This window comes from Ictidomys tridecemlineatus, chromosome 2, assembly GCF_052094955.1.
Source record: "Ictidomys tridecemlineatus isolate mIctTri1 chromosome 2, mIctTri1.hap1, whole genome shotgun sequence".
NCBI lineage: Eukaryota > Metazoa > Chordata > Mammalia > Rodentia > Sciuridae > Ictidomys > Ictidomys tridecemlineatus.
In genome coordinates this window covers 203231525-203244429 of record NC_135478.1, presented here as the reverse complement: position 1 = coordinate 203244429, position 12905 = coordinate 203231525, and the positions used below count along the sequence as shown (strand labels likewise).

The window sequence follows — 12905 nt, the reverse complement described above, 5'->3', positions numbered from 1 at the left end:
GAAAAAACCCTGAGATTTTGGTGGCGGGAGTGGTGGTGGATAAGAGTGACAGAACAGAAACACGGATAGACAACCTTGTGTTACAAAGCCAGGCAGCTGTCAGTGTAAGGAGCTCAGGACCAGGGCTTCCATGGTATCCATGCTGTCTGTCCTTCCCTCATCTCCATGGCTTCAGGATTGCAGCTGAGCCCTTCCTCTATATGGCCAGTGACACTGAAACTGGCTGCTTCTCAGCTGACCTTCTTGCTTTATCAGCATCAAAGGTGAAGGGATGGGGTACAATTGAATCCTGGTTGGGAACATTATAGGGAAGTTTCCCTTGGCTCAAGTTGGATCCATTGTCTGGTCCTGGACAGGGTGAAGGCCCTCCTAGATTTCAGTGGATGGTGCAGAGGGAGGAGCCATCCTCTAGAAGAAAAGAAAAGAAATGTTGGCTAAATAATCTGTTCTACTTCTTTTTGGAATTAGGAATATATTCTATCTTAGTATCCACTGAGGAATGACAAAAAGGATTCAACCAACATTTGAATGCTACTGTTTTTATGATTGTACTGGATAAGAAAGGATTCTAGATATGTTGAAGCATTTCAGATTCCCTGTTAGGCACAAATTTTTGTCGTGAATAGGATTCTCTTTTATACCAGTGAATCTGGATTGGTTAAATAAACGTATGATGCAACTTCCTCAGCTAGAGGCCTACCCTGGTTTGTCTTCTGTTCTTTGAGGATGTACACAATGGTTTTAGAACGAACTAACCAGAATTAACTTGAAAGGGCAAATACTAAAACATTGGCCACAGGAAAGTCAATTACATTACATAGAGGCACGTATTTTAATTTCTGTGGTGATTTTCTTTAAATGGTTATCCTTTCATTACCCTAAGTATTATTGTTGAATAAACAATATTGTTACCAGTACTTGCCCATTGTCCTGCTTCCTACTTTATTTGTTAGGTATACAAAGTGGGGCAAAGGGGTCAAATTATTTAATGAGAATTTTTTTTATTTTAATTTTTTAAAGTGGATATTAGATCAGTGGCATATTTTTTCAAGATTTAAAATGTCAGATGTAATTAAAAATTATTTCTGTATGACTTGGTTTTAAACAGATTTTATTCCTTTGGAATTTTCCTAATATTCTAACTAAGTGATATTTTAGAAACCTGGGTTAAAGTTCTAAAAGCAGTAAAGCTGAGTTACAAAAAAAATAGTTTAGTTGCTGCCTCCCCCTTTTATAATTACCTCAGAAACTTAGGCAAGTTTTTATTTTATTTTAAGGTCAGTTTGTTAAGTTCAATGATGCATGTGATTAGAAAAATATTCTCCTAAAAATCATTTTTTTAGGGAAAAAAAAAAGAAGAATCAAAACCTCTCAGCATAGCCACAGATGCTGTGGCAGTCAAGCCTTTCCACAGATGGGGATAGCCCATTAGTCTGCCAAGTCCCTCCCTGGGACAGCAGGATTGTGGTGTGGATCATCCTCATCATCCGCCACCTCCAAGTCATTCATTTCCTGGAACAAAGACCCATCTACCTCCACACTGTTTCCAGCATCCTCCAAGAACTGGTTATCAGATGTGTCAATGATCTGTTTCAAATAACCGTTTCCCACTTACTTAATTTTTTCCTGGTGGTCTTCTCTTTTCATATGTTTCTTTTTAATTTCCAAGAGTTCTACTCTTGGGCCTTCCAACTTAAGAAATTCTCTATTGTAACAGGATTTCCATGGAATAATTGCTTTGCTGCTTCTTTGGCTTCTCTGTTTCTTTTCTTCCTCTCATCAGTTCTCATCTGATCTGTTTAATTTAATTTTCCTTTTTTTTATGTCCTTTCACTCTGTTTTTTTTAAAGTTGTAAATAGACACAATACCTTTGTTTTATTTATTTTTATGTGGTGTTGAGGATCGAACCCAGGGCCTACACAGGTCAGGCAAGCACTCTACCACTGGGCCACAGCCTCAGCCCCTCATTTAATTTCTCTTGCACAGCTGTTACTAAAGATCATCACCATACCAAAATTTTCTTCAATCGGCAATGTTAATAATGTTAAAACGTCTGAGAAATGTCATTTCATCTAGCTTTTCCTGGAGAATATTTCATAGAGAGGAGCTTCATCTTGATATTTTTCATCATATGTAAACTTGAGGATAATCCGAACAGTTTCATCATTTTCTCCAGCCTCAGATATCATGGTAATGGTGAGCTGGGTGGATTTTCTGATGATATTTAGCAGGACCTTATCAAGTGAAGCACTACTCAAGGAGAATGTGGTATCAGGAGATCCATTTATAATTTTGGAAGACTAGTTGTTAGGAGGGTTAGATCACTGTGCAGTCAAGCTAGGGAATGATACTCTCAATCCCTTCTTCACTCATCCCCTTGACATCCTCGCAGCACAGTTGTCCTGCTGGTGAGAGAACCTGAACAGGACTGGAGGCTCCCAGGGATAGCTGAGACACTCCTGCTTGTGAAGGAATCAGGGTAAATAGACTCGAGAGCTTCCAGCTTTTGCTCTGCTTGTCGCTGTAATCTGTCATTGTGGCCCTCGTGATGCCCATGGATTGTACCAACACCCATGTAGCACACTACAGTGGAGATCATGGTTGATCTGGCTGCAGGTTGCAGCAATTGAGATAAGTTTTTAAAGAATGAGACTTAGTTCCTTAAGGAACTATCTTTTCTTTCTTTTTTTGTAAAAAATAATTTTTTAGACATTGATGAACCTTTATTTTATTCATTTATTTATATGAGGTGCTGAGAATTGAACCCAGTGCCTCACACATACTAGATGAGCAAACTACCACTGAGCCACCACCCAAGCCCCTAAAGGAGCTTTTTAATGATCATGGATTTGCAACCTCAGTCTTTACAAACATCATAACCCTAGCATGAGACAGAAATCTGCATATCTTTCCTCAGTACCTTTTGCTTTTCTTTTTGCTGCTACCTGAGAATTTTGTGTCTTCCACTGAAGTCTTATGATTTAACTCTCATTTCTCAAATTATAGTAGTTCTAAACATTTTGAACTTTCAGATACTGTTCTTTAGTGAATGTGGTCATAATAAAATCAGTCTTACATCTGAGTCCTCTTTAGTCTACATAGTTGTGGTATGGCATCACATTAAAATGCCTCCAGTTGTGTGCTGCTAGATCTTAAATAGAAAAAAAATGCCCTCACATTTTATATATCATTTGAATAAAAATAAATATATTAACATGCATTTTTTCGTTTGTGGAAACAATATATATATATATATATATATATATATAGTAGATATGTAGAAAATTAATATTTTAATGCAAACACATGTTTTATGTGACAAGGATTAGAAATTTAACCAAGGGGAAGCAAAGACTGAGATGCAGATAGATTGTTACCCAGGGCAGTTGAAGACACATCATAAAGGAAGAAGAAAATTCTTCTTGCTGAAATCTTGGGTGGAAGCATAACTGTGTAGTGACATGAGATTTTTTTGAAAGCCAGGCAAAAATAAGGCCTTCTTTTTCATTATTATAGTCTGCATCGACCTGCTTGTGTAATTAGAGCCATGATTCTAACCTTCCATGTTGCTTCTTGATAAGTGCAACAGTTTGAAGTCCCTCTGTAGTAGCTCCATCTTTGGACTTCTAATTTTCAACCTAGATGAAATTCATGACCGAACTTTTTTCACCTGGACATATTTTCTGCAGATCACAGTGAACAGTGAAGGATTTATCTGTAGCCAAGAAACATTTATGGAGCATCTGTCATATATAAGATCTGTATCAGCACTGTAGGGAATACAGAGCTGATAATACAGATTTGTCAATCCCTCTTCTGGGTATGTATCCAGAAGATTTGAACCAGTTTGTTACAGAGATGTCTGCATTCTCATGTTCTTGCAGTGGTATTAAATAGCCAAGTTATGTAATCAACCTAAGTGGAAAAAGAAAATGTGTTCTTACACAATGGAATACTATTCTGCCTCCAAAAAGAGGTGGAATGCAACAACATGGATGGAACTGTAGGGCATTATGCTAAGTGAAATAAACAGGCGAGATAACAGAGAGATACCACATATTCTCACTCACTTGTGGAATCTAAAACAGTTGAACTCGAAAAAGCAGAGAGCAAAATGGTGCTTACAGAGCTGGACAAGGAGGGAATGGGTGATAATGGCCAAAGGGTACAAAGTCTCAGGAAGAATCAGGTTTTCTTTCTTTTTGTAGGTCTTTTGCACAGCATGGTGAATACTGTTAATAATCATGTTAAGAGTAAATTTCAAATGTTCTTATCACAAAAAATAACTGAGGTGATGAATATGCTAATTAGCTTGTATAATCATTCCACATTGTAGTCACAAATCACAACATCACATTGTTCCCCATAAATACATACAATTATAAATTGTCAATTAGTATAAAATAAAAAGGTTACATAGTTGATAAATTTTAAAAAATAAGGGGGAAAAAAGACATGGCATGTGTGAATTTGTTAGAATTCTTTTTATTAATGTTTTGGATGAATGGGTTTTGAGAACTCGATCTATTATCTTATTTTCCCTCTTGTTCTTGGGGTGCAATTTAACAGTGAACAGAGTGCAAAGTTTTTCAGGAAGAAGATTATTAGATTGCAATAGAATCTCTTGTATTTATTGATAAAATTGTTTCCATTTTTCCCCTTGAAAATCAAGAAACCACTCAAAGTTGTATAATATTAAGAAGAAAATCCTGAAAATACTATGAAATGTGATGAGTGATGACTTTTAAATGGTTGTTTTGGTATTATAGTTAAGAAACACCTTTTAAATATTCAACTTAAACTCCAGAATTTTATTGTTTCAAGAAAGTATTTTAAGTTAACATTTCTCTAGATATATTGGTGTTTATATTGAATGGCATTGTGTATAAGAATTAAGTCATGAAATTGTCTGGGTTTACTAGAAAGTTAAGGTTTGGGTTACTAAAGCTATGCGAACATCTTAAAATTGGTCAGTGACATGAACATTTGATTATAAATGCTTATGAAAGAAAGACATGGGGACTGGGATTGTGGCTCAGTAGCAGAGCACTTGCCTAGCATGTGTGAGGCACTGGGTTTAATCCTTAGCACCACATATAAATAAATAAAATAAAGGCATGTTGTGCATCTATAACTACAAAAAAATTTTTTAAAAATGTTACAGGTACATGAAAACAAAACAAAACAAAAAAACAAAACTTGTCATTGACCTAAAAAAAAAAAAAAAAGACATGGCTTATAAGGGTTTTGAAAACCAATTTATTTTGGAAAAATTTTTATCTTTTCTTTATCACTTTTCAAAACAATCAAAATGTTTTCCTCTCACACTTAAAAAAATGTAAGTGGGCGGCTTGTTCATATGTACAAAGCAAGCTTTTTTCTCCCCTTCTCCTCTTCTTGAAAAAGTTTTCCTAGTGTTTATTTTTCCTTGTTTAATTCTGAACAAAAAAGTGTTTCTGTATCCATTTCTTCAATCAACTTTTTTTCCTCCAAATTTTTAATGCTCTGTCTGTTCTATGAGCCTACTTAGGTGAGGCTCAGATATCTGGCAGAGTCGGAGATGGTGCTGGGTAGGGTGGCGTGAAACAAGGGGTCTGAATAGCCAAGAAGTGCCCCAGAGCCTGTGGAGAGGAGAGGAGAGAGCTTCCAGCTCTGCTCCCAACCCACCTAGAGACTCAAACTCTTAAATGTGCCCCATACGAGGATGGATCCTTGAAAAAGCTTGTGGCAAGATTGAGAGAAGCTGATGATGTTGAGAAGGAGACACATTTAGGGCCACAGAAAAGCCTGAAGGGTGAGAGAGAAAGGAACATGAAAACAAAGGCAGCAGCAAAATTCGGGAAGGTGTCAGGTGATTGAGGGGGAGGCCAGGCAGCCCTGTGTCTGCTTGTTACCCTGAAGGCTGAGGCTGATGTTCACAATCGACCCCATTGTCAGTTGAGGTAATCTGAAGATTGCTCTTTTTATAATCTACTTAAAATGTCATAGATGTGCATAGTATGTTTTAGAATTTAAAAAATATTTCATGTGAAGGCAGGCATTTCCAGGGATCAGTTTTTATTTACCTTGTACTCATTTATCCAATAAGATGCTTGTTTTTTTGAACAAGATTTTCTGTCTCTTCTCTTTGAAAATTGAAACTTGTTTTTAACCTCTGTTCTTCTGTGGTATAATTTCAGATACATGTCAGTGTCCCCTAATGAAGTTATTCTTCATGGCATGAACATAATGATAAATTTTACGCAGCTTTGCCCTGTAGCCCCTATCTTTACTTTTGCTTTGTGGCCAACTATAAAATTGTCATTTGTTGACACAGCCTTTTCTTCTTACTCATTCCTCAAGCTCTACATCCATTTCCACTCCATACACTGCCACAGTCTGGCTGGGCACAATTCAGGAGCCTGTTATCAAGCAGAAACCAACTTTATTTTTAGAACACACACACACATACACACACACACACACAGCACCACACAAGCTCTTCAGGAATTCCCTCAGAGCCCAACTACCACCATCTGGCTTCCCACCAGCCTCTCAACCCCCCCACTCCTCCTGCTCTTGAGGCTGATTGGCTGGATCGTGTGGGCGGAGCCAAAAGAGTCCCCCAATGAGCAGCTCTGTGGTCTGAAAGGGGGGGGAAACAGCCCAAAGAGCATCACTGCATAGGAGCCAATCAGCTGGCAGCTGGAAGTTTGCTAGGACCACGGTGAGCCAATCAGCTGGAAGTTTGCTGGGGCCCCTTTGGCTGTGGCTCTCAACAATACACATCCCCAGAATTTGTTTGAGTATTGTCACTAGTGAGTTCTATTTATTTATGCAACAAGCATTGGGTGCTATTCTAGGTGATTGGGGAACACAGGAGGACCAGAGTAGGAGCTCATGCCCTTGAGCAGTTCTCATCCTAAAGGAGGATGAAGAGAGCAAATGAACAAAGCAAATTAGTGAACAAGCATTTCAGAGTGATTGGGGAGGGAGAGCAACCAGGGAGGGAAGCCAATTGGAGGGACTCTGAGGAGGAGAGTCTTGAGATCCACTGAGCAATGAGGAGTCAGCCAAGGGATTATCTGGGGAAGAACATTCTAGGCAGAGCAAACAGCAAAGATAAAGATGCCTGAGGCAGGGATAAGCTTTGAGGGAAAGAACAGTTGTCCGCTATGACTGAAGCATAGTTTGGTGGGTGCTGTAGGCACCCTGCTCACATCTGGGTCAGTGTGTCCCTAGCTTTGTGGAAGCCTTGCTCTCCAGGCCCCAATCAATACTGACTGGGCCAGGGTACAAAAGCTATTTCTCTTGCTTCAAGTGGGACCCACATCGAGTGCAGGCATTTCATCTGAGCCACATTTCTTTCATGATTTTCCCCTCCTTGTCTCATGTCCTCATTCCCTTCCATTGAGAGCATGTCTTTAAAATATTAGGTGAGTGAGAATCCGAGCTAAGCTGTGTTTCTAGGAATTCCCAACCTTAAGGCACATAAACTTTTGATCTTGCTCCTTCGCTCCAGAATTTTATGCAGCTGCCTACTCAACACATTCACTTGATTTTGCCAGAGAGGTCTAAAACTCAGTGTAAAATATTGAACTCATGAATTTCCTTTCCTTCTTAAGCTGCTGTTCTTCCTCTATCCACTCTTGTAGTCTATAATCCAACCTTGCACTTAGTTTATACTAGAGGTTCAGAGTTGTGCTTGAATTTTCCCTTTCCATTAGACCTCATGTCCAGTCACTCATTAAGCAACTAATCACCTCCATTGACTTTCCATTTCATTGCTTTAGTTCAGGGTCTTGTCTAATTTTCCCAAGTGGCCTTCCCCCGTTCCCTTTCCAAATCCAGTTTCTATGTCATTTTCCTATTGTAAAATGAAAAATTCCATCCAGCCCCTCTTTTGCCTGTAGTCCATTTGGGCCCTCTTTTTGGAGCAAGTGAAAATTTCCTACTAGATAAAGCTTCTACTTTTTTTTGTTGTTGTTGTTCAGTAGTTGTAGATGGATAGCATGCCTTTATTTTATTTATTTATTTTTATGTGGTACTGAGAATCGAACCCAGTGCCTCACACATGGTAGGTAAGTGTTCTGTCACTGAGCCCCAGCTCCAGCCCCTAACTTAGCATGGCTTATGGGCCACTCTATGGCAGGGCATTGAAGCACTTCTCCTTCAGGTGCCACAGCTGCCAGCATGCTGTGACCTACTTTGTCATTTCCTCAAGCATCTTCCAGGTTCATGGAAGCTTTTTTGCCAGGGCTGTTCCTGAATACCCTTCCCCTCCTGGACAGAGTCTGGAAGACTCAGCTTTCCTTCTTCAAGTCTCTTTTGAGACCCCCATCAGAGGTTATTTGTTTTTTTTTTTTTTTTGTGTGTGTGTGTGTATGTTTAATTTTTTTTTTTAGTTGTAGATGGACACAATGCCTTTTTTTATTTTTATGTGGTACTGAGGATTGAACCCAGTGCCTCAGATGCGCAAGTCTTGCGCTCTACCACTGAGTCAACTCCAGGCCCATCAGAGGTTATTTGTTTTTTTTTTTTTTTTTTTTTTGTGTGTGTTTAATGTTTTTTTTAGTTGTAGATGGACACAATGCCTTTTTTTTATTTTTATGTGGTACTGAGGATTGAACCCAGTGCCTCACATGCGCAAGTCTTGCGCTCTACCACTGAGTCAACTCCAGGCCCATCAGAGGTTATTTGCACCCAATCCAGTGTTCTCAAAACACTTCCTTCAGTGTATCATAATCACTTGTTTTTTTCCCACCCATCATTGAGTTTTTTGCAGAGAACACATCTGCTAACACTGCTGGGCACCTCCATATGTGTTTGTTGAAGGACTAAAATAAAGAATAAAGGGGAAATTTTGTTTTGCTCATCCTGTTGGTTTTTATAAAGATAGCTTAAGTAAATGTGGGAACACTTCATGTGTCCCGGTCAGCCAACTTGGTGGAAAAAAAGACATGGGAATTAAATTACTTAGAATGAGTGACTTAGATAGCATTTCTAATACAGGTATTTTTACAGAAAACATTGAATGATAGGGGAAGGAAGATTGCCAAAGAACAAAATGCATATTCTTGCCCTAAAATACAAAGTTGGGAAATTCATCGATTATTTTAAATGTTTATTTGCCAGATGCCTGGCCTTGTGTTATGAGCTGTGGGGGGAACAAAAAACAAAACAAAACAAAACAAGAAGCAGTTGATATGGTTTGTCCCTATAGGGGCTTAAATAAGGAAAATTCCAATACTATGAGAGAATTTTAGGTAGCAGCATATGATTAAATCCTAAATGATTCAAATAAGAAATTCTGGTGGTTCTGAAAAAGCCTTTGTGGGCTGGAGGGAAGAGTCCACTCTGAAGAAATGATGTTTGGAAAAATAGTTTTAATAGTTTCAATAGTTTTCAGATATTAAAGAGATAGCTTTTCCCCGTGAACTTTAGTAAAGAAAGAAACATAACATTTACATTCTAAGAGGAACTTTTTGTCAGATTTTGAGTGAACTTGTATGATGCAAAAAAAATAAAGTTGAATATCATCATTCAAAGTGACGATGGTGAAGATGGCTTCTGAGTTAGGGGCAAAGAGAGATGACTCATTTAAACCAATTAGGATGTGAAGGGAAAGTGCTTTTCCCCAGCTTTCTGATCTTTGGTGTGTGCCCAAGTCCCCTGAGTTATGGGGTTATTGACCACTCATATTGATAGAGTAGTTACCTCCTCTTGTACCTTAATTTCTTAAATAAGTGAAAATGTATGAGGTCAGATTTTTATGCCTGACTTTTCAATTTCTTACTTAGGGTATTTGTCAGTTGCACTGTTGTGTAGGAATCTAAGGTACGAATTCTCTAGTTGTTTCCCAGAACAGGAAATCCTTTAAACAGGATAACTGTAGATCAATCACTCCCCTGTAGGGGTCGCTAAAAGAGTGGTAGTTTGGCATCCTTCCTGTGCCATCCAGCACCTTGTGGCATGACTTGGCACAATTTGCCTAAGAATTGTGAGATTTGGTTTGTGTTGGTATTTTATCTTTGTGAGTGGTATGAGCTCTATACCCATCTAAAATTCTGAAGGCTCATAACTATGCATTTTGTCACTTTGGTTCTTTGAATGTTACACCTGTGCATTTTTTTTTAACCTTATGTATTTGGTGCATGGTTATTTTAGAGTTCTCATTATGTCCCATTTACATATGACAAATGTATGCACATAGACACATTAAACCATTTTTCTCAGCTTTTGCAGCATTAATAATGGTAACCTAAACTTGGCTTCTGTAGGGCCTCAGATTATTGTTTAATGGGGTTGTCACTCAGGACACTTATTGGCTTTCTCCAGTGCTTTTAAAAAATTGAATTGAGCATGATGAGGTGCATCCCCTTGATTAAATGTTTTTCCTCCTATGCAATCACCATTAGCTGTTTGGCTCCCATTCTGTATTCTTTTGAAGCAGCCCTGCATTGCAAATCAATATCTTTCTGAAGAGCCGGTGTTGTGAATTGCCTGGACAGCATATGCACGGTTACTTTGGCTGCAATGCTGCTGCAGAGCCCGGTTACTCTGTCTTCCTGGGAACTCCACAGGCAAGTCCATCGTGTTTGGATGAAAAAATTAGATTTTTTTTGGGAAAAAAATTGAACTGTTAAAGCTATTGATACTGAAAGTTAGCATGTCCTTTGTCCTCTTCTGAAACCATTATTGGTGTTATTCTACTGAGATTAGCTTCTCTTGGGTGATTTCTGTTTTTTTTTTTTTTTTTCCTGTGCTTATGCTTCCCCCTGTCTTGGTTGTAGTACGGCCGTACCATTTCAGCTTGCTAGTGCAGAAAGATGTGAATTCAGTTGCTGTATAAGGCTGGCCTGGTGAAAACATATTGCTAGAGACATGTTAAAGAGTTCCAGGTGAATCAAGCTTGAGACAGACAACAGCAAAACGGTAAGACGGAGCATGCTTAAAATGATAGCAAGGGTTTTAATTTGGAGCATCTCGGCAAGTCTGAATCCTGACTCACTCATTTACAACTTGAAAAGGATTCATTTTATGCATGTCATTTTACTCACTCCCTTCTATTTAACTGCCAAAACCATCACCAGATTGATAAAGGGGTATTTAAATTAGGCTTTCGACAGGAGGTTACTCATGAGAGTCTCTGGAGGCTCCTGAGGCTATCGCTTGTAGTTTGTAAACACCAGTGGCAGTGATAAGATGAGGAAAAGGTTCAAGGACTGCTTCTTTGCCATAGATGAGTCCTATTTCTTCTGAAACTAGTCCTATTTGATATAGCTTAGTGAAATATTATAGATTGTTTTTCCTGACTTTGCTTGACTAAATGCCCTCTGAGTCAAGTGAGTGAAGAACAGAAGACCACTTTTTTCTTTGGTAAACTGATGTCCATGAATTTAGCTGGACTGGATCTGAATGGGATAAATATCTCTAAAATATTGAGGATCTGGGTCTTCCTTCTTGCTCATTCCACCCCCTCTCTCCTTGGAGCACAGAAATGCACCTGCTTTAAGTGTGTGCTGCTGAGCAGAGGTCAGAGTGCTAGTATTTTGCATCATTACACCTGTAGTGGTATGCTTTCATGCGCAGAAGTGATAATCCTTCATGCAGTCTGCTTGAAGTGCTCCTCTTATAGTGGACTGTTGGCATTTTGGAGGCTAATGGAGAGCTCCTGCATGCATGAAAAAACCAGGGCAGCAGACAGACGGCTACTCTAAAATGATGCTTACCTGTTCATAAGAAGATAAAAATCATGAGATTGAGATGTAAATCTTGACATCTACAGAGGTTGAATTTCTGTTTCCTTTGTGAATTGACACACAATTTTTGGTAGTGGTAGGGGCAGGGGGTCGAAGTTGAAGGACATGTTTTAATGTTGTTCAGAGTGAGATTAATATATTATATGGTCCTGATGAGTTTATGTGGATTCATCTACTGTATAGATGGTGAATATTAGGGATGTTAGTATTTGATTTTCTTTCTTTCTTTCTTTTCTTGCTTTTAAAATAGTCTGCTTATGTACACATACCTTAATTTAGTAATTCACGTAAAATGTGAATATTTTCAATATCATCAGTAACTTGCATGTTGGTTGTCAGCCAGTTCTGTATAATTTTGTGTCAGAAGTAAATTTAAGAAAATACCAGATCACTTGATTGGCTGAAGGAAACATTGATAACATGTTATGATTCACAATAAATAAAAAAATGATTTCTGGAGGAGGCATTCTTAAATGTATTTCTATTATCACTCAACTATTTACTGTGAAGATTGGACATGGAATTTTGAAAATGAGTATTTGGATTTTCTTCCAAAGAGTTGAAATTTTCTTTTATTTTTTAAAGATATTTTTTAGTTGTCTATGGATCTGTTATCTTATTTATTTTTATTTATTTATATGCAGTGCTGAGGATCGAACCCAGGGCCTGACACATGCCAGGCAAGTGTTCTACCACTGAGCCACAACTCCAGCCCCTGAAATTTTCTTAAAAAAAAAAAAATTACTATTTTCTAAAAAAATAAGATGAACTATAATCTGTTCTTAAAAAAAGATAGAACTTTTCTATTTAGAAGACAATGTGCCCTGTGTTTGCTGTTTCTTTTTCTCAGAGTGATATGTTCTAGCTATTTATATTTTTACCTTCACTTTGTGTAAACTGTGAGGTTTATTTTTCCATCCTGTAACAGAAGGAATTACACATCTAAAAAAGTAGTTTTTTAAAAGCAGAATAATAGAGTAGTAATATGACACTGATTTTATATCACATTTTCCCCTCTTTGTGCCAACATTTATTAACTCCCTACTGTATGTAAGGCATTGTAAGTCATGCTCTTGGATACAGAGAAAGTACACAGAGCTTGGATACAGAGTATTGGCATTTTCCCTGAACTATGCTCTAGAATACTTTCTCATGGATAGTAA

The 12905-nt window shown here is 38.1% G+C and overlaps 1 protein-coding gene and 1 pseudogene across 4 annotated transcripts in view; one reads left to right on the top strand and one right to left on the bottom strand.

Annotated features, from left to right (window-relative positions):
• Cdk14 (cyclin dependent kinase 14) overlaps positions 1-12905 on the top strand; it is a 701075-nt gene that overhangs the window by 256367 nt on the left and 431803 nt on the right. The window contains exon 1 of one of the 4 annotated variants that reach the window (XM_021732783.3): positions 10430-10563. The exons of 2 other annotated variants lie outside the window; for them this stretch is intronic. In XM_021732783.3, the coding sequence (XP_021588458.1) occupies positions 10495-10563 (69 nt within the window). In that variant the 5' untranslated portion in view covers positions 10430-10494. Of the gene's footprint in view, positions 1-10429; positions 10564-10773; positions 10916-12905 lie in introns of those variants that run through there. One more of the 4 variants, XM_005334680.5, reaches the window with a different exon arrangement.
• Positions 1429-2190, bottom strand: LOC120891815 (RWD domain-containing protein 1 pseudogene; annotated as a pseudogene).